At 41.9% G+C, this 27,114-nt stretch overlaps 1 protein-coding gene across 1 annotated transcript in view; it reads left to right on the plus strand.

Annotated features, from left to right (window-relative positions):
• Nucleotides 1–26,428, plus strand: part of LOC139203944 (citron Rho-interacting kinase) — a 39,449-nt gene extending 13,021 nt beyond the window's left edge. Inside the window, exons 12-41 of the mRNA XM_070833863.1 lie at nt 38–212; nt 837–1,034; nt 1,136–1,189; nt 6,961–7,158; nt 9,573–9,766; nt 11,730–11,865; nt 11,956–12,060; nt 12,340–12,480; nt 12,836–12,955; nt 13,322–13,547; nt 14,049–14,207; nt 14,330–14,353; nt 15,301–15,471; nt 17,434–17,614; nt 17,880–17,968; nt 18,080–18,184; nt 18,410–18,579; nt 18,973–19,017; nt 20,634–20,714; nt 20,958–21,093; nt 21,217–21,356; nt 21,475–21,567; nt 21,904–22,012; nt 22,291–22,419; nt 22,759–22,839; nt 22,938–23,016; nt 23,109–23,282; nt 23,503–23,791; nt 25,257–25,541; nt 26,029–26,428. Coding sequence (XP_070689964.1) covers nt 38–212; nt 837–1,034; nt 1,136–1,189; nt 6,961–7,158; nt 9,573–9,766; nt 11,730–11,865; nt 11,956–12,060; nt 12,340–12,480; nt 12,836–12,955; nt 13,322–13,547; nt 14,049–14,207; nt 14,330–14,353; nt 15,301–15,471; nt 17,434–17,614; nt 17,880–17,968; nt 18,080–18,184; nt 18,410–18,579; nt 18,973–19,017; nt 20,634–20,714; nt 20,958–21,093; nt 21,217–21,356; nt 21,475–21,567; nt 21,904–22,012; nt 22,291–22,419; nt 22,759–22,839; nt 22,938–23,016; nt 23,109–23,282; nt 23,503–23,791; nt 25,257–25,280 — 3,826 coding nt within the window. The 3' untranslated portion in view covers nt 25,281–25,541; nt 26,029–26,428. The remainder of the gene's footprint in view (nt 1–37; nt 213–836; nt 1,035–1,135; nt 1,190–6,960; nt 7,159–9,572; nt 9,767–11,729; nt 11,866–11,955; nt 12,061–12,339; nt 12,481–12,835; nt 12,956–13,321; nt 13,548–14,048; nt 14,208–14,329; nt 14,354–15,300; nt 15,472–17,433; nt 17,615–17,879; nt 17,969–18,079; nt 18,185–18,409; nt 18,580–18,972; nt 19,018–20,633; nt 20,715–20,957; nt 21,094–21,216; nt 21,357–21,474; nt 21,568–21,903; nt 22,013–22,290; nt 22,420–22,758; nt 22,840–22,937; nt 23,017–23,108; nt 23,283–23,502; nt 23,792–25,256; nt 25,542–26,028) is intronic.
• Nucleotides 26,429–27,114: the final 686 nt, after the last annotated feature.

Genomic DNA, 27,114 nt, shown 5'->3' on the forward strand with positions numbered 1-27,114 from the left:
AACTTTTTACACTTATATGTGCGTATGGTTTTGGCAGGAAAGCCCAGGAGGAGATGATCTCAGAGCTTCGCCAGCAGAAGTTCTACTTGGACTCTCAAGCTGGGAAGTTGGAGGCCCAGAATGCCAAATTGGAGGAACATCTAGAGAAAATGAGTCAGCAGGAGCAAAGTAATAAGAGCCGTGTGCTTGAACTGGAAACCAGGATGCGCGAGGTGGGGAGATTGATATGGCTAAACCTGCTTTCTATTTCCCAGTGTATTTTTCCCTCTTTATTCCCATGTATTTCTCACCGTCCTGTCAGTTCTGTCACTTTTAAGCCTAATTCTGTTTCAGCAGCGAGTCGTGTTTTTTGACCTATATGGACTCCATGTCTAAGCATAAAACACTTTGGAATATTAAATAGATGAAGTTGAGCACTACACATCTTCCATCCGCACTGATCTGGTTCCAAATAGCAGAAACACATTTTCAGAGTGTGAATATTTGCAGTGTATCTTGACTCCATGTGGAAGCAGATACAATATATAAGATGGTAATAATTACGTAGCTCTACCCACTAGGCTTAATGTAAAAAAAAAAAAAAAAAACGTAAAGAACATTTGATTTTTGTTTTGAAAAGTTCTAAAATACTTAAGAATGGGAGATTTACAGACTAGAAATGCAAATGTGTTATTTCTTAGTACTCTACTTTGCCGTTTTTAATACAGATGTAACAGAAAAGCACCACAATGAATCGAGGCGTCTGACAAGTTGAAGTGTCAGTGTCGGCTCTTTGGGCTGAATCACTTTCTCCTCCCCTCTTAGCCTGGGTGCTCCCTTTCTGTCTCCCTTTGTAGATTGGGCTGGAGCATGAGGACCAGAAGCTGGAGATTAAGCGTCAGGTGACAGACCTGACCCTGACACTGCAGGAACGCGAATCCCAGATCAGCAACCTGCAGGCAGCTCGCCACGCTTTGGAGAACCAGCTACAGCAGGCAAAGACCGAGCTGGAGGAGACCACTGCAGAGGCTGAGGAGGAGATCACTGTGCTCAGGGTAAGAGATTAGAGAAACTACTGAAGATGATGTCTTCTTTCATGTTATGTAATTTAGGCAGTGAATTCTTTCCCCCTTGTCTCTCTTGCCACACCTGTTAGGCACACAGAGATGAGATACAACGCAAGTTTGATGCCTTGAGGGACAGCTGCGCGGTAAGATGCTCACTCTTTATTCATATGTTTAGTTAATTTTTTATGTTTCCCTTTTTCCAGGAATAGACAACTCCCTCTGACACTGAAGACCAGCTGAATCATCACACATATAACTAACAACCTAAAGTGGTCATAATGTTTCAGTCCATATGTGTTTTACTTCGTTTGGCTAAATTCGACCTCATTTAAAAGATGTTTATCTTCTACTTCCTTTAATCACACACACCTTCTCCATTTCATCACAAATCTTGCGTCTTGGTCCTTTTAGTGTCAATTTAATACCAAGACCACACTCTGCCTTAGAGCTGTCCCAAAACACTGCCTATGGTCAAAGTGAGGACTGCTGATTCCAAATAGGTGCCAAGTTTTACATTAGTTACAGATTAATTCTCAATTTAATTGTTTGTTTCTATGATGACATTGTGCACAATAACAATTAAGGACACCAACATTACAGAACTAGCCCTGCACAAACTAACAGGATAGCTAACGGCTGCTATCCTGTCATCATGGTTGTTTGACATATTCACTTTCTGGAGTTTTTTTTTTTTTTTTTTTGTTTGCCGTGCTTCATGGTACTTTCCCTGGACAAACTGTGGTCTACTTAGCTAAGCCAGCTTTTTTTGCGTCCGTGTTGGCAAGAGCCTTCGCCAGAGGCATAATGTGTTCTTATGCTTTGTAATACTTCCATACTTAAGAAATGTTCCAGTATATTTAGGTGGTTGATAGTCAAAGGTCAAGATTACTGTGACCTCATGTCCATCCGATTCTCAAAATATCCTGAAGGGAATTTCTTCAAATTTGGCACAAATGTCCACTTGGACTCGAGGATGAACTATTTGGATTCTGGTGGTCCAAGGTCAAGGTCACTGTGATCTGACAAACATGTTTTGGCCATCAAGAATTCCAATGCTAGTTATTGTGACAAAATTTCACACAGTTGTCTGACCTCAGGGACACACTGCTTACCTGAGCAGCGTGTAGGCATCGTGGAATCTGTTGGTTTAGTTAGAGCATGCGTTTGGAGCATGGCTCAGGTGTGGCTCACACAAAGCTTGGCTGACGCTCATCTAGAGAGTTGGAGGCTCGCTGTTTTTTCCATGATATGCATGCAGTTCACAGCAAAAATAGACATTGAAAATGATCTTTGATAGTCATATTGGCATCATACCGGAAACATTATACACCTTTCACTGCAGTTTCAATGTCTGTACCTGGAAAATATGACACAGACATGAAATATAGATATATTGTGTATATACAGTACTGTGGAAAAGTGTTAGGCAGGTGTGAAGAAATACTTTAAAGTAAGAATGCTTTCAAAAATATAAAATGGAATTGTTTATTTCTATCGATTTACAAAATGCAAAGTGAGAGAACTGACGAAAAACCTAAATCAAATCTGTGTTTGGTGTGACCAGCCTTCAAAACAGCATCAGTTCTTCAAGGTATACTTGCACAAAGTCAGGGATTTTGTAGGATCACACTCAGGTGTTTGATTAATCAGTTATATCAAACAGGTGCTAATAATGATCAATTTCATATGTAGGTTGGAACACAGTCATTAGACTTAGAACTGGGTGAGGAACAGCCAAACTCTGCTACCATGGTGAGGTTGTGGAAGACAGTTTCATGCCACAGGTCATCATGTTCAGACTGAGCACAGCAACAAGACACAAGGTGGTTATCCTGCATCAGCAGGGTCTCCCCCAGGCAAAGATTTCAAAGTAGACTGGGGTTTCAAGACGTACTGTTCAAGCTCTTTTGAAGAATCACAAAGAAACGGGCAACGTTGAGGACCGTAGACACAGTGGTCGGCCAAGGATACTTAGTGCAGCAGATCACAGACACATTATGCTCACTTCCCTTCAAAATCGGAAGATGTCCAGCAGTGCCATCAGCTCAGAACTAGCAGAAACCAGTGGGAATGGAAGAACTGCAGCCAAAAAGCAAAACCTCCAACGTGGAAACATGGCCAAGAGACTCAACTATACGTGAAAATATAGGAACGGGGTTGCAGAAAAATGGCAGCAGGTGCTCTTGATTGATGAGTCAAAATTTAAAATATTTGGCTGTAGAAGGCAGTTTGTTCACCGAAGGGCTTGATAGTGGTACAATAATACGTGTCTGCAGGCAGCAGTGTTTGAGGCTGCATTGGAGTTGGAGATTTGGTCAGGATTAATGTGTCGTCAATGCTGAGAAATACAGGCAGATACTCATCCATGAGGCAATACCATCAGGGAAGCGTCTGATTGGCCCCAAATGTATTTTGCAGCAGGACAAGAACCCCAAACATACAGCTAATGTTATTAGGAATTATCTTCACTGTAAAGAACAAGGAGTCCTGGAAGTGATGGTGTGGCCCCCACAAAGCCCTGATCTCAACATCATCTAGTCTGTCTGGGACTACATGAAGAGCCGACATCCACAGAGGATCTGTGGTTAGTCCTCCAAGATGTTTGGAACAACCTGCGTGCTGAGTTCCTTCAAAAACTGTGTGCAAGTGTACCTAAAAGAATTGATATGCTGTTTTGCTGGTCACACCAAATATTGATTTCATTTACGATTTTTCTTCTGTTCGCTCACTTTGCATTTGTAAATCAACATTTTTGAAAGCATTCTTCTCCCACGGCAGTCATGTGGACACCACATGCATGTGAGCCACAGCAGTTCAGCGAGGTACACACAGGCAGAGGCAGGCAATTAGCCCCCAGCGTAAAAGGATCAAATGATCACTTATGTCTGTCCGTCCATCTGTCCTTCGGGCTCTCCAAACAAGAAAGCGATATCTCAGGAATACCTTGAGGGAATTTCTTCAAATTGCACAAAGGTGCACTTGGAATGGACCTTGACCTTTCAAAGGTCAAGGTTACTGTGACCTCACAAACATAGGTTTTTGGCCATTACTTAAACATTCATATGCTAATTATGACCTGATTATAACCTTCCATACACATTTCTAATAGGATAAATGATGAAGTGATGAAATTTTTTATCCAAATCTCCAAGAAGGGGAGATTGTGACCATGTTTCACATTCGGTCGGATACTGAATTGGTTACACTACTACAGACATGTAAGACATACAGACATACAGAGATGTAAACTGCGACTGGACTGGTTGGTGGAAGCATACAGCTGCATGGTGGTAACTGTAGTCTTTTCATGTCTGCAGAGATATTTATTTCCTCTCTCTTTTACAAACCGCACCATTGATAATTAGGCATGTGCAGCCATCTTACTAATGGTGCATGATGCAGCTTTTATTAAACAGTTGAAAGTGCAACTTTTTAAGCCATTTATAAGTTATCGTTCTCTTTATTTTCCAAACAATATTGAAGCATGTTTGGTTTGCCAAGTTCAAGCTCAACTAGCTTTTTTGCCAATTGCACAGGCACAGCAGTACAAACACATTGGAATTATTGCACAATTGTCAGTGTTTGGTCCATTTTTAGTGCTATGTAAATTTTTTTCTATTATTACTGTGGAGCCATGGCTTCCCACTAAGCTTGATGAAATTAAATTATGTAATCATGTTTAAGGGATGCAATATACTTTCAATAAACAGGAAGACCATCACGGTCTTATTCCATTGCCCTACTTCTGAGATCCTCCCACTCGCAAACTGTTCAGAATGCACTGTCCATAGATTTAGCTGGCCAGTGTTCAAGCACACACAGCCAAATTCCTCAACAGAGCTTGAAATGCCACTCTATTTTTTTGTCCTGCTAAGACTTGCAATATTGGTCTATATCTGTTGAACACTCCTGGTAAATATCTTGTCAACTAAATTTAGTCCAGACATCACGGGGTGATTCTTAACCAGTTTTACCAGCCCCTGACGTTTCATCTAGCATCAGTTTTAGTGCTCCATCCAAAGCAGTACTTACATCAGGCCTTTATTTCTATTTGTGCAGACAGACATATCATTAGATATGTATTGAAATATACTGGGCACATAACTGCCCCTCAGAGGATGATTTTTTGGACATACCAAGAACTTTACTCTGTCTTCAGGCCGAAATGTCAGCTTTGCACACAAAGCATTCCATAATGAATGAAACTTGCTGAACGATTTATTTTTATTTTTGGCCAGATCCCTGTATCACTACTGACTGTAGAAAAACTGCCACTAAGCTTTGTGGCGTGGGGTTTCAGACTGTTAGCCGTGTCAGTTTGTCTTTTTTCTGTCTATGTCGACTCTAAATATACTGACTAACATTACGAATGTATCCACAACTTGGAAGCCTGTACTGAAGAAAAAGGATGTTTTGACAGCGTAATAATGGTAACATTAGAGAGTTGTGCTCTAAGGTTTTTATATGAGGACATTGCTGCTAAGATCCTATATTCACATAGCTACCATTAAAGCTAGCAGTATAGACATACATAGACATTTGTCAGCCATCAGAGAATTCATAAAATTATTTCTGCTTTTTAATATTTGTGATTGTTGTGGGTAATGTTTGAATCAATGAGGACGACTTTTAGTGAAAAACATTTTCATCAGCTTATTTCATCTATAAATATTTTCTCAACTGAAATACCAGCAAATGCACTATATCCACATACATATATATTGCACTTTTATCAGTTGCTCATGTCTGGGTAGCAATGATTTCATCAAACGTGGTTGCATTTACAACTTGTGAGTACATTCAGGTGGATTTATCCTCCACAGCATCTTTGCTGTTCAGTCTGTTTCAATAAAAATGCAAATGTTCCAATCAGTCTACAGTAAATGTTCATTTTCGTCAAGGAGATTGTGGGACTGATAGTTACTCTTTATACTTTGCAGACTACCTCACATAAAGTTTGAGCAATTTGTATTCAGTAGAATTGAGGATGTTCCCCTGGACGTGATTTCCTTTCCGTTTGCAAACTGCTGTATAGATTGGGATGACAGACGAGTAGAGTAAATATAGAACCTTGCCAGATCACCACTGTATCCATTCCAGCGTTGACTTTCTCGCCCCGCCTTCAGTATTTAGTTGCTGCTGTCAGTCCCCTGCCTTGAGGGAGCAGAAGCACTGAGTCAGTGCAGAACAGACAGCTAATTTATGTACTTAAAAGCTTTGCCAATTTCCCCCCACCACCTGGAATTTCTGCGTGGTACACATGCTCCCATGAGGGCTGAGAATAAGGAGCTGTAACCCTGATTTCCCTCCAAGCCTGCGCAGTAGTCACGGCTGATTACGGGAACGGACTGATGCTGATGAAATGATTAGCCCGCTCCTCGCTCTGAATGCTGCCTGCATCAAACAAGTAGCCTCAATATCATCATCATTAATCAGACTGATTAATGCATTGTATTACTAACCTGGATATCTGCATCATCTAATAATGCAGCAGTAGAGTTTAGGCTGTGATGGGTGCTTGGCCAATGATGTGCACAATGTTATGCTTATATGCACCGGGATGTTTTCATGTGTGTTAGCTGTAAAATGAATGTACATTAATAGTGTACACTGAGTGTACATTACAGCACAGTAGGGATGCCTTTTCCAGACCATTTCATAAAGCTGTAGTAATTGGTCACCAGGCTCATTTTTTACATTACAGTTATTCTTTTTATGAATGTAAAAAAAGCTGCATCACTCATCTCAGTGATGATGTTATTAGTTACTGTCTATAGAGACAAAAATAAAGAAAAATGTAATCTGATTAGGGTTCATCAGAAGTTTGTTATGTGGTTTTGGATGCAGAGCGGGTACTTTGTATACTTTCCTGTCTTTAAACTAGCAGTCTCAGTGTCCTGTTGACTTCCTGCAGGTGATCACCGATCTGGAGGAGCAGCTGACCACACTGACTCAGGAGAATGCTGAGCTGAACCGCCAGAACTTTTACCTGTCCAAGCAGCTGGATGAGGCCTCTGACGAGAGAGAGGATCGGCTGCAACTCAGCCAGGATGTGGACAGGCTGCGTCGGGAGGTGGCCGACCGTGAAATGCACCTTAACAACCAAAAACAGGTACCTTGCTGCTGGTGGTCATGTTCCCATTATGGGTTTATGTGTGTGTGTATGTTCTTTCCCTGCTACATGACAGGCAGTGCTCAATTTATGCGAAATGTAATTTGTTTAATTTTATTGATTGATTGATTTCATTGAATATTGATTAATATTTCTCTGGATGTCTTTTTGATTCCCATGTAGCAAAATGGAACAGTATTCTTACCAGTCGGTCCCTATTTGTCAGCTCACATGCATGAGCCTGCGGGTGACGTGATACATATTCCTGCCAATGATCCCACACTGGCTGTAACACACGTAGATGTGCCAACAAAGGCAGTGAAGAAGAAGACTACTAGCTAGCAAACATGGATGTAAACAGTACAGGATCAAAGTGATACAAAATGTGGCTTTGCAAAAGCTTTGTGTGGAAAGCAGCTAAAACCTCCGACTGTCAGACCTTTTGGTGAATGAAAACAGAAAATGTATTTACTTACAGGAACTCCACAGGACACATGCATCAGATTGCATCAGATTGCATCAGATTCTACATGCATTGCTCCATTGGCACTGACATTATTATCATTTTTATTATTATCCACTGGATTATGGAGCTGATTCAGGAAAGTTTATACCCTGACATGACTAAAAATGAAACATGAAAATACTGCTGTCATCCATCCGATTATTATCATTATCTCCTAGCGACCTCGGATGGGTCACTAGTCTTGCCAGTCTCAACACAGAAACAATCTAACAGTTGACTTCTGAAGCCAGTCCCACTGCCTTCCAGTAGTTTTCCACATGAAATCGCCACAAAAAAACAAAGATAGTTTTCTGTTTCCTAAAACAGTTGTGCTCCTTGCTCTAGTTCAGGTTCTGTCCCCCTGCCCACTTCCCACTCACAGCCAGTCAGACACCAGGCCACCCCCACCTTCCATTATATGATATCTTCACACTGACTTTGACAGGTGATCTCGACATCTCTCCCAGCTCTGACAGTGTTAAGTGTAAATCAGAGAAGAGAAACCCTGGGAATATTTCACTATTGTTATGTGCAGCATTCTGGATGCAGCGAGAGAGAGCACAAGCAAGAAGTGAGCTGTGTGATGTGTGCCTGGCCCCTGTGGGAGGATATGTGTGTGGGTGTCCAGCAGCGCTCTCGGTCCTGCTGGTTGTGTAACCACCGATGGAAGTCATAGACGAGGGATGGGGTGGTGTGTGGGAGGGATGTGTCATCCCCATCACTCCCAGGTCGTGTCAGCTGTGGAAGCGTTGGACTTCAGAGGGCTGTGGTGCTGCTGCAGCACCAGCACAGGCTATATTTATCTCCCGATGCTTTGTCTAAAGCAGTGCCTTGTAAGACATGAAACACAGACTGCACAGGAGTACTGATGCTGTCTTTGTTATACAGTCATTTACATGGAATGCTAATTGTCAAACTCTAGATATGTTGTTTAAGCTGCCATCAAGTGCTTCTCATACACCCCTGTGTGTGGGATTTTAATTTATTTTAGATATTTGATGGTGCTGTGTCTGTTCAGTTCCATGTCTGACATGTAAACGATCAGGCAGTACTTTTACTACTATTGTACAAATTTGAGGTACTTTGAGTACTTGCGTATCTCCATTTTATGCCACTTTTAATCCGCTACATGTCAGAGGGACATATTATACCTTTTACTCCATTACATGTATCTAACAGTGATTTGCATATGTTACAAACAAATAGATTTGACATATAGAACATTAAATCAATTACAAAATATAATGAATTGTTACAGATTAACTACCTAATAGCATGTAGCATGCTTAGAATTAGCTCCCTTTCAACCATCGACAACATTAAAATGCTACCTACATGATAATGATTCACTAATAGAAATTAGAATAATTAGATAATATACTGACAGGAGCCATTTCCTGCAATATGAGTATTATTACTGATGACATACATGAAGATACATTTTGATGATGCTTCCATATTAAATTAGTTTTTGACTTGTGGTGATAGAAAGGATCTGAATACTCCTACTCTTACAACACAGTGAGATGACAAAACCCCAAGCTTTGTCATCAGCTCCATGACGATCGTCTTTAGGGGAAGGTGCAAGCCATCGAAAGATTTCCCAAAGCCATCAGAGGGAGTATAAATGACTGCCACAAGAGCCTTGTTCATGATCAGTACAAATCTCACACAGGTTAACTTTCTCCATCTTATAATAGTAGTTATTTTTGAGGATATGTGGTAATCATTTGACAACAGAAGTTCTCAATGTGAACATTTTTGAAGCCGTTGCACAATATTACTCTCTTTGTCCCTGCTTTATAAAATAGCTTTTTTACCGAGAGTGAGTGACAACCTGAGGTGTTCCCTTATGCACTTTGCACAGTTATATAGATATCAAACTAATCTTAATCCTGTTTTGTACCAGAACCTTGAGACACTGAAGACCACATGCACCATGCTGGAGGAGCAGGTTCTGGAGCTGGAGACTCTGAACGATGAGCTGCTGGAGAAAGAGAGACAGTGGGACGCCTGGAGGGCAACATTGGAGGAGGAGAAGAACCAGGCCGAGAGGAGGACCAGGGAGATTCAGAGACTGCTGGACACAGAGAAACAGAACAGGTTCCAACCATACACACTCAAACACTCTGTATCACTATACCTGTGTGAATTCAGAATAGGTTTGTGTAAAGTTTGGCTTGCAACTCTACGGTGTTGAAGTTTTCTTTTTTGAAGGTTACTGGACAAATGAAGACATGATTTGAGCACACAGAGATATTTTGTAGCACCTTGACCTGAGATTAATAGATTTCAGAGGAATAAGAGTTTCTCCACTTACAATGGCTTCAGTTTAATGATGAGATTTAACCACAAGACATTTTGAGAGCGGGTTATGGGTTACTTTTTGTATGCTAGAAACATTTTAGATTTTCTCTGAGTGTTGCTGCTATCAGTGTTGGATCTGGCTCCCTCCGCCTACATACACTGAATGCAACAGGTTTGGGCAAATTCTCTAGGGTTTGTCAAAAGGTATTCTGGGAAATATATGAAATTATTTTCTGAGTAGGTGTAGGCAGGGCGGACGATGAAAACTGAGCACACAGAAAGGACATTAGAAAAAAAAAACAGATACAGTTGCGCTCAAAATTGTTCAACCCTTATTGCAAATTAGGTGCGTTGGCAAAATTTACAGACTTTCAGCTGCGTGCAATGAACAACTCAAATCTGAATAGCTCAACATGACTAATATTACAGGTGGTTTCTCCAAATCCAACACAATATGCCACTACTGCAGACTCAAAATTCTGCAACCCCGTCTTTACAAGTATTTTTAGTAGAGCACCCTGTAGCTGTTGTGACCTGCTGCAAACATGATGACACCAGGTTCTGACAGTGTTCCTGAGGAATCTTAGCCCATTCCTCATGAACAATCTCTAATGTTTTAGGGTTTGTTTGCTGCAACTGCTTTCTTCAAATCCCACCACAGATTTTCTTTGGGATTCAAGTCAGGTAACTGTGATGGCCACTCTTGTATCTTCCAGGACTTTGTCTGAAGTCAAGCCTTGGTGGACTTTGAGCTATGCTTGGGATCACTGTCCTGTTGGAAGATTCAATGATGCCAAAGCTTCAGCTTCCTCACAGACGGCATGATGTTTTCTCAAAGGATTTCCTGATACTTGATTGAATCCAAGAAGCCATCCAAGCGCTGCAGGTTTCCAGTGCCTGAAGAAGCAAAGCAGCCCCAGAGCATCACCAAGCCACCGCCATGCTTCACTGTAGGCAGGGTGTTCTTTTCAGCGTATGCCTCATTCTTCCTCTTCAAGATATACCACTGGTCCATAACATCTGAAAAGTTCAAGTTTTGTTTCATCCCTCCACAGAACAGAATCCCCAAACTTCTGTAGCTTATTTATATGGTTTCGAGCATATTGGCGCCTTCCTGTAGAAACTGACACCTCAGTGCCTGCTGCCACCAAGTCTTGCTGCAGGTCTTTAGAGGTCACTCAAGGGTTTTGGCCACCTGCCTCCTCAGAAATCAAGACAATCAAGACATTTCTGCCACTTCCAGGTGGTGTAGCCAGTGTTCCTTTAGCTTTGAACTTGTAAACTGCACTTCCAACAGTATCTCTAGGAACATTCAGGGCCTTTGCTATCTTTTTGTCTTTTCTTTTTATGAAGGATTCTATTCATGGCGTTGAATAACAGTGCAGTAGTCATTCAAAGTGCCATTTGTGTTGAATTTGGAGAAACCAACTGTAATATTAGTTATGTTGAGCTATTTAAATTGTTCTTGTTTGAGTTGTTCATTGAACATGTCAATGTGGCCAATTCGCAATGGGGGTTGAAGAATCTTGAGTGCAACTGTACTGTAGAATGTTTTATGGTGTATTTTCCTTTACTCCTCACCTCAAGTCACTACCCAATACTAAACCCTTATTTTGCAAGAGTGTCGAAATACAAGAACATATATACTGCTAAACTAAACTAGGTTTGTTTGTTTGATTTAATTTGATTAAAATAACAACTGTACATCAGAGTATGCCTTTTAAAGAGTATTCAAACAGTGATTTTCTGCTTGTTCTAGGCTTCGTTCAGAGCAGCGCAGCTCTGAGTCTCGCCAAGCTGTGGAGCAGGCGGTTAAGGAGCACAAGGCTGAGATCCTGGCCCTGCAGCAGGCCCTCAAAGACCAGAAACTCAAAGCTGAGAGCCTTGCCGACACAGTGAGAATTTCCACACTGCTGAATAAGTATTTTACTATTCATGGTTAGCAGATGTTACCGGAAACACTTCCTGCTTTTTTTTGTGTGCAGTTGAATGATCTGGAGAAGAAGCATGCTATGCTGGAAATGAACGCCCGCAGTTTGCAGCAAAAGCTGGAGAGTGAGAGGGATCTGAAGCAGAGGCTGCTGGAAGAGGTAAATTCTGTATTTTCAGACCTTCGGCATATCCCACTGATCTCTATTGTCTTCTTTTATGCATTGTGTACGCATTTCAGATGTCAAAATGTTTTTTTATTCATATTTATACCGCTGTTGCAAATCAATCGCCGAAATAGAGAAATGAAATTGATTTTCCTTTTGTTAAGTCATAGTGGTTGCAAATGTCAGCCCTTGCTAAAAGGTTCAGCTGTGGCCATCACTAGAAGCAAAGTCTCTGTCCAGATGGTAATGCAACAGCTGTTTGTACCTCCGCAGCAAGAGAAACTGCAGCAGCAGATGGATGCCCAGAAGACCCACATCTTCCGTCTGACCCAGGGGCTCCAGGATGCTCTGGACCAGACTGACCTGCTGAAGACCGAAAGGACTGACCTGGAATACCAGCTGGAGAACATCCAGGTGCTGCTACACACACATACACATGTATACTTAGTAATATATATCCTCAGATTCTCAAATACTCAGAGATCACAAGGTGGTTGAGTCTTCAGTTATTACACACACACACACACACACACGCACATATATGCATTACACGAAATCAGCTGCTGGACAAGTTATTTGCAGTCTTGTTTCTACCCCACTGTTCTGTCACTTTATTTTAATAGTGAAAGACACATAAACACACCCACACTTTGTTTTACCCCACAGCACACACACACACACACACCCTTCTCTCTGTCCCTCTGTCATCCTCTCTTTGTGAAGTGAAGTACTTGAGGAGAAATTCATGGCAGAAGTGATGTTCACTTAGCTCCACCTGCAGGCTGTGTACTCCCATGAGAAGGTGAAAATGGAGGGGACCATCACTCAGCAGACCAAGCTCATAGACTTCCTCCAGGCCCAGGCCCACGGTGGTTCCAAGAAGAAAAAGGTCAGATGGGATTTTATATTTAATGGGATTGCGATTTGTTTTAGTGCGCAGGTCTGCGTGTTCCTGAACAATCCCTGGAAAAATTGATGTAACAATCTTTCAACAATCTTTATCAATTTTTCAAAGTTTTGGTATTAGACAGGAAGTTTTTTTTTTTAGAAGATTTTTTTCTGCTAATTTGAGTAAATATGACAAGTTTTGGTAATACTTTGGATAAAGGTTAAATCCAGGGGATCCTTATGTAGATGCTGTATTGAATTGTAAGATTTTCACCACATAGAAAGTGAATCTGAATGAGTACCAATAGAAAAGTAAAGAGCATAGTAACAGTTCAAAACAAACAAAATGTTGGTTCTTGTTTCTCAGGGTCTTTTTGGGCGCCGTCGGGAAGACCTGTTGGCTGCCATGGCCGCTCAGGCCCAGTCTCAGGGTCAGGGTCAAGGCCAGGTTTCCCCTGTGCCTCCCATCCAGCCAGTGCCTCTTCAGTACAGCGACATGAAGGTAGCTCTGGAGAAAGAGCGCACTCGCTGCTCTGAGCTGGAAGATGCTTTGCAGAAAATGAGAACGGAGCTGCGATCTCTGAGGGAGGAAGGTGAAACTGCTTTGCTACAGAAGTTTAAACACATTTTCAATTCTGCACACCATTCACTGTAGTGATGGCGTATCACTGCTACTGTCACTAACATAATCGTCTTTGAACTAATAACAGTTTGCTCAGAATGATAATATAGTACTGGTAGTACTGTGCAAACGTTTTAGGTGGCTTCATGTGTGAAGAAATGCTGGAAAGTAAGAATGCATTCAAAAGTATAACATTTAACAGTTTATTTTATTGTTTCATTGTTTATTTTTATCAAATTACAAAATGCAAAGTGAGCAAACAGAAGAAATTTCTAAATCAAATCAATATTATTGATTTTTCTTCTGTTCTCTCACTTTGCATTTTGTAAATCGATGAAAATAAACAATTAAATTTTATATTTTTGAAAGCATTCTTACTTTACAGCATTTCTTCACACCTACCTAAGAGTTTTTCTCAGTACTGTATATATATTTAGATTCAATTAATCAGTTTTTTTTCTTCCAATCCCAGCTCTCCAGTATAAGGATCACGGCAACTCTACTAACTCGGCAGCAGCGCGGCAGCAGATGATTATGTCTTCCATAGTGAAGTCTCCCGAGCACCAGCAGGGCCCGACCAGCCTGGCAACCTCCAACTCCGGACGCAGGAAGGAGACTGCAACACCTGAGGGTGAGTGAATTGAGTATGCAACATGCAATCCTGACACACACACATAGACATACACATATGACATCACTCACCAACGATTATTTATTAAGCTCTTACTATCCTTTTTTTCACACACCTTTCAGAGAGAAGGAGGGTCACTTTTGAAAGTAAGTTATCCAAACTCGTGGTTTCTGCAGTTTGGTCTCTTAACTCTCTTCTCCTTTTGCCTCATCCACATCCTTGAAAGGCCAGATTTTAAAAGCTCTGCACTTTTTAAAAAAAACGTCAGATCCCTCCAGGCTGGTCAGGTGAGGCTGGGAGATCTTCAAGTAAATTGTCCCATTGTCGGTGCACAGCTTTAGAAATCTGAAGCATTTTATCTTGGTTGCTGAAGCTTAGCTTATCTGATTTGCAAAACTCTGCTGTGCTCTTTAACTCACTACAATCCCACCTAAACGTCACGTCATACACAAACAGAGATGTACTGTATGATAAACTCTAAATAAAGGTATTATCCCGTCACCCTATTTCTTCTCATTGAAGAGTCAGGGTTCCAACAACTATAATCGTCAACTGCTATTGATCCTTGAGAGGAAATTCCATGATTGGGACCCCAACAGAAAGAAGAAATGTAACACAGACATAAAAACTATATATATATAGACAACCATTCACGCTCATGCTCACACCTACGGGCAATTTTTAGATATTTGTCTACAATAATAATATTTTTAAGTGACTTTAAACTTGCACACGATGTCCACTGGTGTCTCAAGTTAAAATCATGAAGGAGACTAAATGCTACATGGAAAATGTTATGTTGTGTAGACTTGCAAACAAAGAATAAAAGACTTGACACTGACTGGATAATACCTTTAGAATGCAGCATTGAGTAAAGGAACTGATTCAATCTATATTCTTTCTTTTGTCTTCAAAGTTTTCTTGCTTATGCATTTTGCTAAACATCTTACAGTTCTTTTGGAAACCTTCTGTTGAACTGATTTCATGGCGGGTATGGCATGGTGCACTGAGGTTATGAAGTGATGGATGTAACCTGACACAGCAAGACATACTGGAGCTGCCTGCCCTCACTGTGTTCCCTGACTGTATTCAGAGTATAGCCGTCGTTTGAAGGACAGCCAGAGAGACAGAGAAAGGGAGAGAGAGAGGGTGGTGCACCAGAACACCCCTCACCGCTTCACAGTGGGACTCAACATGAGAGCTGCCAAGTGTACAGTGTGCTTGGATACTGTGCACTTTGGTCGCCAAGCTGCGACCTGTCTGGGTGAGTTGCAGATGTGTTCTGGTTTTGTATTTTCTATAAATAGAAGTGTCATTATGATGTGTTAAACCATAGCTGCCACTGCTGACCACAGTTTTATAACATTACACTTTTATGTCTAAGACTAGTCTTTCTTTTTTCAAAACTCAAAAGAAACAAAACCTCAGTTTTTTATATATATATATACACACACACACACACACACACACATATATATACATACATATACATACATACATATATATATATATATACACACACACACACACACACACATATATACATATATATACATACATATATATACATACATATATATATATATATACACACACACACACACACACACACACACACACACATATATATATACACACATATATATATATATATATATATATATATATATGTATATACACACACACACACACACACACACACATATATATATATTTAAAGAAACTGATTAAAAATTTAAACATTTTTCTGAAGTTGTTTCTGATTTGACCGTGCTGGAGGGAAATACCACCTGTGAATGTTTCCTGATAACATTAAAGGATATTTTTGAATATGTTATTGTATTGTATATTGGTATTCTAAGCCTGGGCGCTTTTGGCCAGCAGCCGAGAACAAGCTACAATGGCAATGTAATCCTTCGGCATTTGCAGCACTAAAACTGCTCGCTTTTACCACTGACAGGCTCATATTGTTATTCAAAGAGTCTGACAACATTATAGAAAGGATCCCTACAGAGATGGAGATAGACCTTTAAGATCCCTTTTCTTTAACCAAAAATAGCCGTTATATCACTTCCCACCGGGCTCCGCTGACAAAAACGGCAATTTTACATGGTAGTTGCTGGTCTGCCACTGGCTGTCAGATCACAACTAACACCAAAGTCACATAATAACACAAACAAACTAACGGATTGAAAGTGGTAGACCAGCAACTTCCATGCGAACAGCGCGATGCAGCAGCTGTTTCTGGTGAAACACAAAGGATCTTACAGGTCTGACACCACAGCAACAATCTGAGCCTGTCAGTGGCAAAAGTAAGAGCTTTCAGTGGACATACAGTACAGCTTTGCACACTCTTGGCATTCTCCAAATCCTTCTCTCAATCAGCTTCATGAGGTAGTCAACTGGAATGTTCTTCACTCGACGAGTGCCTTGTCAAGAGTTAATTCATGCATTACTTGAAGACGTGAAGATCAGTCAGTCGGGGAAATTTCAAGAACTTTGAATGTATCCTCAAGGGCAGTCATGAAAAGCATCAAACACTAGGATGAAACTGGCTGTCATGAGGCTTTGCTGGTGACACTGTTGCTGATTTATTCAAAATTCAAAGCTTATTTAACCAGCATGGCTACCACGGCATTCTGCAGCGACATGCCATCACATCTGGTTTGCGTTTAGTGGGACCAGCATTAGTTTTTAAACAGGACAGTTCCAGGTGACGACCTCATGAGGCTGACTGAGAGGATGCCAAGAGTGAGCAAAGCTGTCATCAAAGCACAAGATGGCTGCTTCGAAGAATCTAAAATATAAACCATATTCTGGTTTTAATACTTGTTTACTGCATAATCCACACTGTGTCCCTCATATTTTGATTAATATACAAAGTAAAAAACAATAAAGATAAAGAAGAACCATTGAATGAGAAGGTGTGTCCACTGTCCTGTACCCTGATCATGTGCAATTGCCCCAAAGGTTTGAAGTCATTACAGACCATTTGCTGCCTGTTCTTGGATGCCAGCGGCAATTTACTTGACTGGTTCCAAAAGTGTTGGTAGAGTTATCCTTTAATATTAATTGGAATATTTACATATTTCATTTATACTCCTCCTCGTAGTCTAAGATGCCCAACTTACCTTTAGTGGTGTGATGCTGAAAAGGAGTGTAGAGAGGAGCTAAAAACTAAAGCGTAGCATTGCTCTCTCTTTCACAATGGGTTTTTTCTCCTCAGAGTGTCACGCTTTGTGCCACCCAAAATGCTCGCCCTGCCTCCCGGCCACCTGTGGCATGTCCAGCGACTGCTCCCTGCATCTGTCCGAGGGCCTTTGTCGTGACAAAGGCAGCTCCCTGGGCCAGCAGCTCAAAGAGACCAGTGGACACATGCACCTGGAGGGCTGGATGAAACAGCCCAGGTGAGCTAGTGACTCACTGACACACACAATGGTCTCATTGTTTCAGCTAAAAGGTTTCTCTCTCGTGCTCCCTTGCCGTGAGGCTGTGTCATCTCCTCCCACTGATCAGCCAGGCTGTTGTTAGAGTGCCTGAGAGGACCTGTGTTGACTCTGTTCTGGTACTCAAGTTTAGTTTAGTCTAGTTCAAACAAAGGCATTTATGGAGTTTCCTGTGAAAACCGTTTCCTGTGCTTTGTAGTAATGAAACTATTATTTGTCTTTACAGGAACGGGAAACGAGGCCAGGGGTGGGAGAGAAAATATGTAGTCCTGGATGGGACTAAGGTGTCCATCTATGAGATAGAGCCCAGAGAAGGTTACTTTCTTTTACCTGTGTAACAGAGCAACATACCAGAGTAGATCAGTTCTTCACCTGACAGATACAGCCTCTAGTGACAGGCAAGCTGTCTCTGTGTGTGTTATGCAGACTCAGTGAAGCCACTGGAGGAGTTTGAGCTTTGTTTGCCAGATGGAGAGGTGGTTGTTCATGGAGCAGTAGGGGCATCCGAACTCCCCAACACCGCCAAGTCAGGTAATATATACCAAGTGTGCTGTTATCTGAATGTTAGAGTCACCTTCTTAACATTCACTTACATGCTTTTTGTCCTATTTCTTTCCCTTCATCTGTGACTATTGTCATGTTTTATACTAAAAAATAACTTATAAAAAAGGTTCTTTGGACCCACAGAGGTCATTTACAAGGATAGGGGTTGCACCATTGAAATGAAATAGCTTACTTGTGTTCTGTGTGTGTCAGATGTTCCTTACGTCCTGAAGCTGGAGTCCCGGTGTCACACCCCCTGCTGGCCCGGACAGTCCATCTATTTCATGGCTCCCAGTTTCCCAGACAAACAGCGCTGGGTGGCTGTCATGGAATCTGTGGTGGCCGCAGGACGAGCCTCACGGGAGAAGGCCGAGGCTGACGCAGTGAGTATTCTGAAGCAGGCGAGGGGCGACTGGGGCCATTGGCTCTCGGTGTCCTTGATGTCCTCTCACTCAAATCATAAAGCGTTACGACCACAGTCACAGATAACTGCCTTGTCTATGGTTTTGGTCATAAAGTCGCTGTTAAACTAAAAACAAAATGTGAAAACGTAGGTTTTAGGTTTAGAGTTTTAATGGATAACCCCCGGTTCACTTATATGTGTCGTTAATTGTCCCCTTCTTCTCTCTTTTTCTCTTTCCCTCCTCTCTCTCTTTGTCTTTCACACTGCTGTTTGTTGCTTTTTCATCACGTGGACATTGTATGTCCGGTATACGGGCATGTTTTGTTGATTTGCTCTATTCTGCCAATTCCATTGGGTTTCATTGCACACATAGGCTGCTGTGTCCAAAAGACAAATGGTTCTGTCTCCTCTGGTCCAGGTAAAACGTTACACAGATGTAGACATATCACTTACTGACACACATCCTTCACAAGGCACGCAGTAGTGCATGTGTCTGTCATTGTGTTGTCTGGTCATCCCCCCCCCACCCCCCCCTGCTCTCACCTCACCTGCTGTGACCACTCCTCACTCTCACTATCCTCTGCTACACGGTCATGTCCTGTAACTCTGGGAGTTGATGTAACAGTTTGAATGTTTTTTTTTCCTGCCTTTTGGTGTCCTGTTTTATAACCACAGAGTACACAACTTTTCACCAAGATGTTTGATCATCTTTGGGTTGATCCTCTTCAGTGGTCCTGTCCAGAGGACAAAGGATCAAACAGTCTTAACAGTCTCTTCTTACCTACTCATGTACTTGTGTGTTTTTACCCTGCTGCCCCTCTGCACACTCTATAGAGACTGGGACTCAAGTCATGTGAGCCCGACTCATCTGTGAGACACAAGTCACAAACTAGGCAACGTAAACTCGATCGAAATTCACAGTTTGGAGCTTCTACAGTTGACCGTGGCCTGGGCTAGGCTATTGCTATTGTTAATTCAGGGTAGCCAGTCAAGAGTGAGGTACCGCATGCTCTTAAATTTGGAATACATGTTCACAAAACAACTCTATGAAGATCATTTGTTGAAGTTATCAAATAGAAACTAATGGTAAATGATTACATTATTATTGTTGATATAACTTGAAGGGTTTATATGTGACTTCCACTGCTGCCGTTAATTTACATCATTTCCTCTAATATACTGTATGTATAAACAGTTTGTAGATTTCAGATTCAAATATTAACCCTTTAATGGTGGTTAATATGGTTCTTAGCTGTTTGGTAGAGCACATTTTGAGTTGTGATATCTTAATAAAAAAAAGTCAGTTGTTCTGACACTAAATCAGCCTGACTGATCATCTCTAACAGAAACATGTTACGCCCCAAAATAATCCTCCAGGCTGCAGGACTCTTGTAAATGGACGTTGTAAATGTAACTGTGTTACATACACCATACTGTTTACCGAACAGAATGATGTAGTTGAATTCCCCCAATTGCCCCCAAATATTTGTGAAAAATCAGTGTGAAACATTGGACACGTCTCAGATGTTTCCAATGAAAATATAGTCGTGACAGAAGTAGCTCAAGCGTGATGTGGATAATACTATTGATAATAACAAGAACATTTAAACATAGTAATGGTTGGTCATTGGGGGCTGGGCAGTTTCTGCCTAAAGGGGGTGTTTCCAGACTGAAGTGAACAAAAAGTACTCATGATTTCTGTAGTTTATATTTATATTAATTTATGTTATATATTACTAAAAACAGAGAAAACTGAGAAAAATGTATGCAAAGTGTACTTCTGCTGTAGAGGCTCAGCTTTAAAGGGTTAACAGTGCAACGTCTCACTTTCTGCTTGTGACTGGACTCGTGAGTAGCTGCACATGAAACTTCAAACTATAGGCGGACTCGTGACTTTGTCCCACCTCTGACCGTGTTGACCTGCACACAGTCCCGTAGCCGTCCGGCCCGTGTTCTGCTCCTCTGCTGCCTCCCCTGAGGTCCCGCTGAGGTCCTGACCCCGCTAACCCCTCCCCCCTCTCTCTGCTCTCACAGAAGCTGCTGGGAAACTCTCTCCTAAAGCTGGAGGGAGACGATAGGCTGGATATTAACTGCACCCTCCCCCTCACAGATCAGGTACCAGTGTAGAGTTGTGGCGCTGACGTCTGTGCACAAACGTATTTTTGCTGAAGTTTTAGACATTTTGCATTTTGAATATTTACAGTTCAAAAGTAGAATGATCTTAATTTCTGAAGGGAAGTGGAGCAGAGAGGCTTCACCGCCAAGGTTTCCCACATGCTGCTCCTGTTTGAAATGTCTCCGTGTTCACCAGAATAATTACAGTAATGGTAATGATTGTGTTTTCCTGCTGTGCTGCAGATAGTTCTGGTGGGCTCTGAAGAAGGTCTGTACGCCCTGAATGTTATCAAGAACTCTCTGACACACATCCCTGGCCTGGGATCAGTCTTTCAGATCCATGTCATCAAAGAGCAAGAGAAACTGCTCATGATTGTTGGTGAGAGGTCCAGCTTGAATGTCATCAGATGATAACTGAGCGTTTTCAGCTCAGACTTTTAGTTTTAGTGTCGTTCATAACATCAGACGCTGTGGAATGCGTGTGTGTGTGTGTATTTTCCAGGGGATGAGAGGGCGCTGTGTCTGGTGGAGGTTAAGAGAGTGAAGCAGAGTCTGGCTCAGTCCCACCTGCCCAGCCAGTCTGAACTGGCCCCCTACATCTTTGAGACAGTGAAGGGTTGTCACCTGTTTGCTGCAGGAAGAGTACGTCTTCTTCTCCTCCGTGAAACGAGATGAAAAGTGTCTGCTTCCCGGCTTTAAAGTACTTTCTTACTCGTTGGTTGCTAAAATGTGACCGTACAAACGGACTCTCTCTTTACAGATAGACAATGGGCCGTGTATATGTGCTGCCATGCCCAACAAGATAATCATTCTGCGCTACAACGACAATCTCAACAAATACTGCATTCGTAAGGTGAGCAGTAAACTACGTCTGAACACACTCTGAAACAGAAAACAGAAAATACTGGCAAAACCTTCATATCCTCATATCTGAGTCGTGTAAATTAGAAACTGAAATGACAAACATTTACATTGATTATTTCAGTGAATGCTGAGCATAACCCAAAGAGATTCATTAAGGTCCTTTAAACGGATCATTTGATGGATTAAAAAAATCCACATTGCTTTATTTGTGTTTTTGCTAAATAAATAGTTAGAGTACAAAAAGTTAAGGCCTTTTGCCATCACAAGGTTTCTTGTGTCAAATGCGCTGTGGGGTAAAGTGTTGTCTTCGTCCTTCATCTCACAGGAGATTGAAACTCTGGAGCCGTGTAGCTGCATCCACCTGACCAGCTACAGCATCATCATCGGCTCCAACAAGTTCTATGAGATAGAGATGAAGCAGTTTGTGCTCGAGGGTGAGGACGCACGCACAACATTTTCTTTGGACTTAAAAAAAACCATAACAAATATCAGTTTCTGTGTTAAATCTAAACTTGAGAAAATCTGTTATGTTGTTCAGCCAACATAAGAATCTAGAATCTTCCTTTCCTGTGTGTGATTGAGGTCTGATCGCTGTCTCCTTAAGCAGGATTATGTTTTCTGGATAACTGTGCTAACCGTAACAGGGTTCTGGCACTCATGGTAAATAAAGACAAACAGTGTTTGAAGCAGCTTTCCTCATCCGTCACTGTAGAGTTCCTGGACAAGAACGACGTGTCCCTGGCCTCAGCAGTGTTTGCAGCCTCGTCCCACAGTTTCCCCATCGCAATCATGCAGGTGGCCAGCAGCATGCAGAAGGAGGAGTACCTGCTGTGTTTTCACGGTGTGTGTGTGTGTGTGTGTGTGTGTGAATCAGCGACTGCTCACACTTTGTTTTACAGCAGAGGTTTAAGTGCTCTCAGTGTGGCAGTGGAGAAGATATAAGAGAACCATCACTGTGAGGCAGTATGAACAGGGAGGATAGTGTTAACTAGTTGTTTCCCTCTCTAACCTCCATATCTCCATATCTTTGATTGTTAGCTATAACTATATAGAATTGTACTTTGTAAAGATGGCCGACCCAGGATGAGTCTAAACATATTTAGATTCATTGTCACTCATCGTCTTAAGTTAAGACACAATGAAGAGAGGAGTGCATCATAAGGTTTTCTTCATGTGGCAGAGTTCGGAGTGTTTGTGGACACGTATGGACGCCGAAGCCGCACTGAGGACATTAAGTGGAGCCGCCTGCCTCTGTCCTTCGGTAAATACACTCTGTCACTCCTGCTTTAGGCTGCATCAGTACAGCAACCGGCATCAAACGTTGATATGTGTGTAATTTTCCACTCTTCTCTGGCGCAGCCTACAGAGAGCCATATCTGTTTGTCACCTACTTCAACTCACTTGACGTCATCGAGGTTCAGGGGCATGCGTCTTTGGGGTGAGACCGACCGGCCACCTTGGACCAAAATGTGAAAGAGCTTTGGTTTTGGTTGTTACCTACATTTCTAACAGCATCGTCTGTTCTTCCAGTCCCACAGTGCTGGCCCACCTGGACATCCCCAACCCGCGCTACCTGGGCCCTGCCATCTCCTCCGGGGCCATTTACCTGGCCTCCTCGTACCAGAACAAACTGCGGGTCATCTGCTGTAAGGGAAGTCTGATCAGGGAGTCTGGAGAGCTGCAGAGAACCGGCTCCAGCAGAGGGTCAGCTCCTTTCTTTTAGTTTGTGCAAAAAAAAAAAACCCACACAGCAACAAAGAGAAAAAATACAGACTTCATATTAGAGTGGGCGGGTGGATGAAAAACACCTGAACACCAGTAGAAAACACCACAAGGATCAGATATTATTTTTACTGGCAAACGGTGCCATCTGCTGGAAAACTATCAAATCTTCTGTGCCTGCTGTCTGCTGTGTTTTCTACAGTAGTCCCAGTAAGCGAGGGCCACCCACCTATACAGAGCACATCTCCAAGCGTTTGTCCTCGGGCCCCGGCAGCCACGACGGCCTGCATCGGGAGCCCAGCACCCCTCATCGTTACCGGGAAGGCCGCACTGAGTTCAGACGGGATAAGTCTCCTGCCCGTCCACTGGACAGGGAGAAGTCTCCCGGCAGGGTGCTCGACAGTCGCAGGGAGAGATCTCCTGGGAGATTCGGGGACAGCACCCGACTCCATGCCGGGTCTGTCCGAACACAGCTCGCCCCCGTTAACAAGGTACAGTGTCCTGGTTAGGATAGATATCAATCTAGGCTGTGCTCCTCTTTCTGCCATTTTTTCATTGCATTTGACCTTAATTGAACAGTTGATAGCAGACAAAAAGAAAGCAAACAAAAACCAAGGTCTTGTTACATATCCAACATTATATTTGTAGTTTAGACCACTGGCTGCCAACCTTTTTGGCCCGTGACAAAGATTGTTTCAGTCTTGAAGAGATAAAACCCAAACTTTTGTCTGACAGTAAGGTTTTTTTTCTTCTTGTTGTCACTCTTGTAAGTGGGAACAAAGAGCAAAGCAAGGACATAAGAAATAAAAGGAAAAAAAGATGTGCAAGCAGCAAAAATAGCAATAAAACATCATGGAGAAAACAATATATAAATGAAAAATTCTGCTTCCAGCCAAAATATACACAGCATAAAACAAACGAGAAAATAGGAGAATGATTTAAAAGCAGCAGAAGCAAACCTTACCCCTGGTAGTAAAGATATTCTAATGTTTAATGAGCATCTTCCATTAGATTATAAACCATGTCCCTATTGCTCATGTTGCATCACCCGTTAATACAAACCTGCTCCTTTTCCAGCTGTGAGAAGCAGCTCTGTTCTGCAGATGTGGGATCATCACTCTCAGAACAAACCTCTGGGCTCTCAGTTTGTACTCGCTGGTCGAGACGCTATCTTATTGTCAGGGTGCAAGTAAACATCGAGGATCTTAACCCACTCTCCTCCCCGAAGGTGTATGTCAGTGTGTGTCCAGTGTGTAGAGAGAAATATATTTCTAATGTGTGGGATTACAATTAAAAAAACTAACAATTAATGTATCCTATGAAAAAGTATCTGTGTCAGTAACACTTCAGGCAGTTTACCCTGTTCCTCTGCAGTATACCATTATACTAGACTGTCCGTGAGCTCCACACGCACATTGACTCATTCCCACATGCCAGAAATACTTGAAATGTGTACTTGACCTCCCCTGAAAATAGCCCTTAGGTTAAAAAAAAAGGATTTTTTAGGATATTATATAGCCCTTTTAAAAAATGAAACTATTTATTAAAGATTTATTTCCGCAGTGGGAACCAATGGACTAGCCACAAACAGGATTGAAAAGTTGGAAAGTATTGACTAACTTGTTGGTTTTGGCCTCCTCGTGGGATTTTTTGCAAATACCACAAATATAGACTATCACCAAACTGTACTAGCATTTTAACTGCATGCCAGTTCATCCTAATGGATTAATGAAACAAACAAACAGTTGAGAGATGGCAAAATAGCATTCGGATTCAATTCTAAAAAGCTGTGACTATGAATATAATAGCACAGAAAGTGAATATGAACACGCACAGTCTGTTCCAACTACAGCCCTCTGCACAATTAAGATATTCACACATATTGATGTCATTGTTAGAAAGTGTCACTTGCCGAACCTGTGAATGTGACCCTTAGTTCCCATTCTTGTCTGGCAGGTGTGGGATCAGTCATCGGTGTGAATCCGGTTCCCGCTGTTCCACGCGGAAGAGAAACTTTGGGATTAACTCTGAGTGCAAGCACACAACACACACACATCACTCAGGCTGACCGACTGTCAGCCCCATTGCCTGTACATAGTGCAGTCTCAGTTCCTCATTCAACAACACGTAAACCTGCACTGGGAGACGTCTCCTGCGACAATCCTCTCTAATCTGACTTGTGTGTTGATGGGACAGATCCCACAGTAGATTTGGTGGCAGGGGACCCTCGCTGCTCTACAGGTCAAGAGAATCTACTTTATAAGATATACTCAAAATTGTAAATATTGCTGTCCAACTTTTTATAGATAAAGGGAATAGTCGGCTGGTAAAGCCATGTCTATTTTTTTTAAAAATGAGTTTCTAAAGATGTTGCAGGAAAGATTAATGATGTCGTTGGTTAGGAAACACAGTATTAACTTTTCATTAGAAGCTGAAATATCACGTTAGGTTTTCTCCTCTGATCGGAGAATCAAACCAACATTTAATTACTCATAGAAATCGTGATGAGAAAGAGGTCAGAGGAGGCAACACTTTGCACATGAGATTGGATTTGAACAGGAGTTCTTGTTACACAGCCAGTCTTCTTTCTTTGGATCAAATGTATGGTCCTCATGACTAAACAGCCTTTGATATATAATTGCATATGATTGCTTTATTGACAGTCGTCGTCCGGCCATACTTTGTAAAACAATTATTAAGCTCCAAGTGTTCCTTGTGTTGTTTTTAGCAAACCTAAGATACAGAAACACGCAGCTCTGCCTCTGATGCCGGACGTTGTGCAGTCAGGCCGGCCACCGCCGCCGCCGCCGCCGCCTCAGCTTGTTGTTAGTCCACCGCTGCTGCTGCTGCTGCTGATTATGGTACAGATGTCCTGTTTCTGTGCAGTGGTATGAAGTCTAGTAATTGTCAGGGGTTGTCACTTTCTAGTATTGTTTCTTTAGAGCCAGTAAGACCACCTCCATTCGTCACATTAGTGAGCATGACTAACTTAGAGCTGCACTCGTCGCTTTTCAATCTTGATTCTCTCTCTTGGTTGTTCTTTTATGTCATGTATTCACTTGTATTTGCATTCAATAAGTAGAAATTGATGTTAAGACAGTAACTTAAAATTTTTCTTGATTTTTAGAGACGTATACCAGTACATGCATTAAACATGATTTGAGGTGTCTGACTGTTTTCTTCTTTGTGTTTTCAGCTGCAGATTTTTCATCACATGCCAGCTTTAATCAGTGAGAGCAGGTATCAGACAACACAGTAGGTTTATTTAGTTTATTTTTTCCTTTAATTCTACAACAATGTAATGCTCTTTAAAGTAAATCCAACAAAACAAAATATTCAGACTGAACAAGGAGCACTTGTTGTTACAGGAAATTGCTATGTACAGCTACACACTCCTCTGACAGACATGAGAGGGTTCAAAGTGCTTATCAAACAGAAGGGAAAAAAGGAGGAAAATCAAACAAAAGCACGAGTGATCCCTTTGTGAGAGACCCGTAATAAAACTGCTTGGCACCAGTCTCCACCAAAAGAGACACGCACACACAGTCACACTTATGCTTGATGCATTCACACACACACACACCCACACACACACACCCATTTACATCGAGTGATTACTGGGCCGCTGCAGTGACGCCTCTGATGGAGCACGTCAGCATGAGTGATAAGAAATACAACATATGCAGACCAAGAGAACTTCTTGGGAGAAAAAAATAAAATAAAAAGAAAGCACAGCAAGGGATCATCATGGCAACGTGTGTGTTAACGGATGACCTGTTGACCACGTTGCCATATAACCACCAACCATAATGCT

This window comes from Pempheris klunzingeri, chromosome 7, assembly GCF_042242105.1.
Source record: "Pempheris klunzingeri isolate RE-2024b chromosome 7, fPemKlu1.hap1, whole genome shotgun sequence".
NCBI classification, from domain to species: Eukaryota; Metazoa; Chordata; class Actinopteri; order Acropomatiformes; family Pempheridae; genus Pempheris; species Pempheris klunzingeri.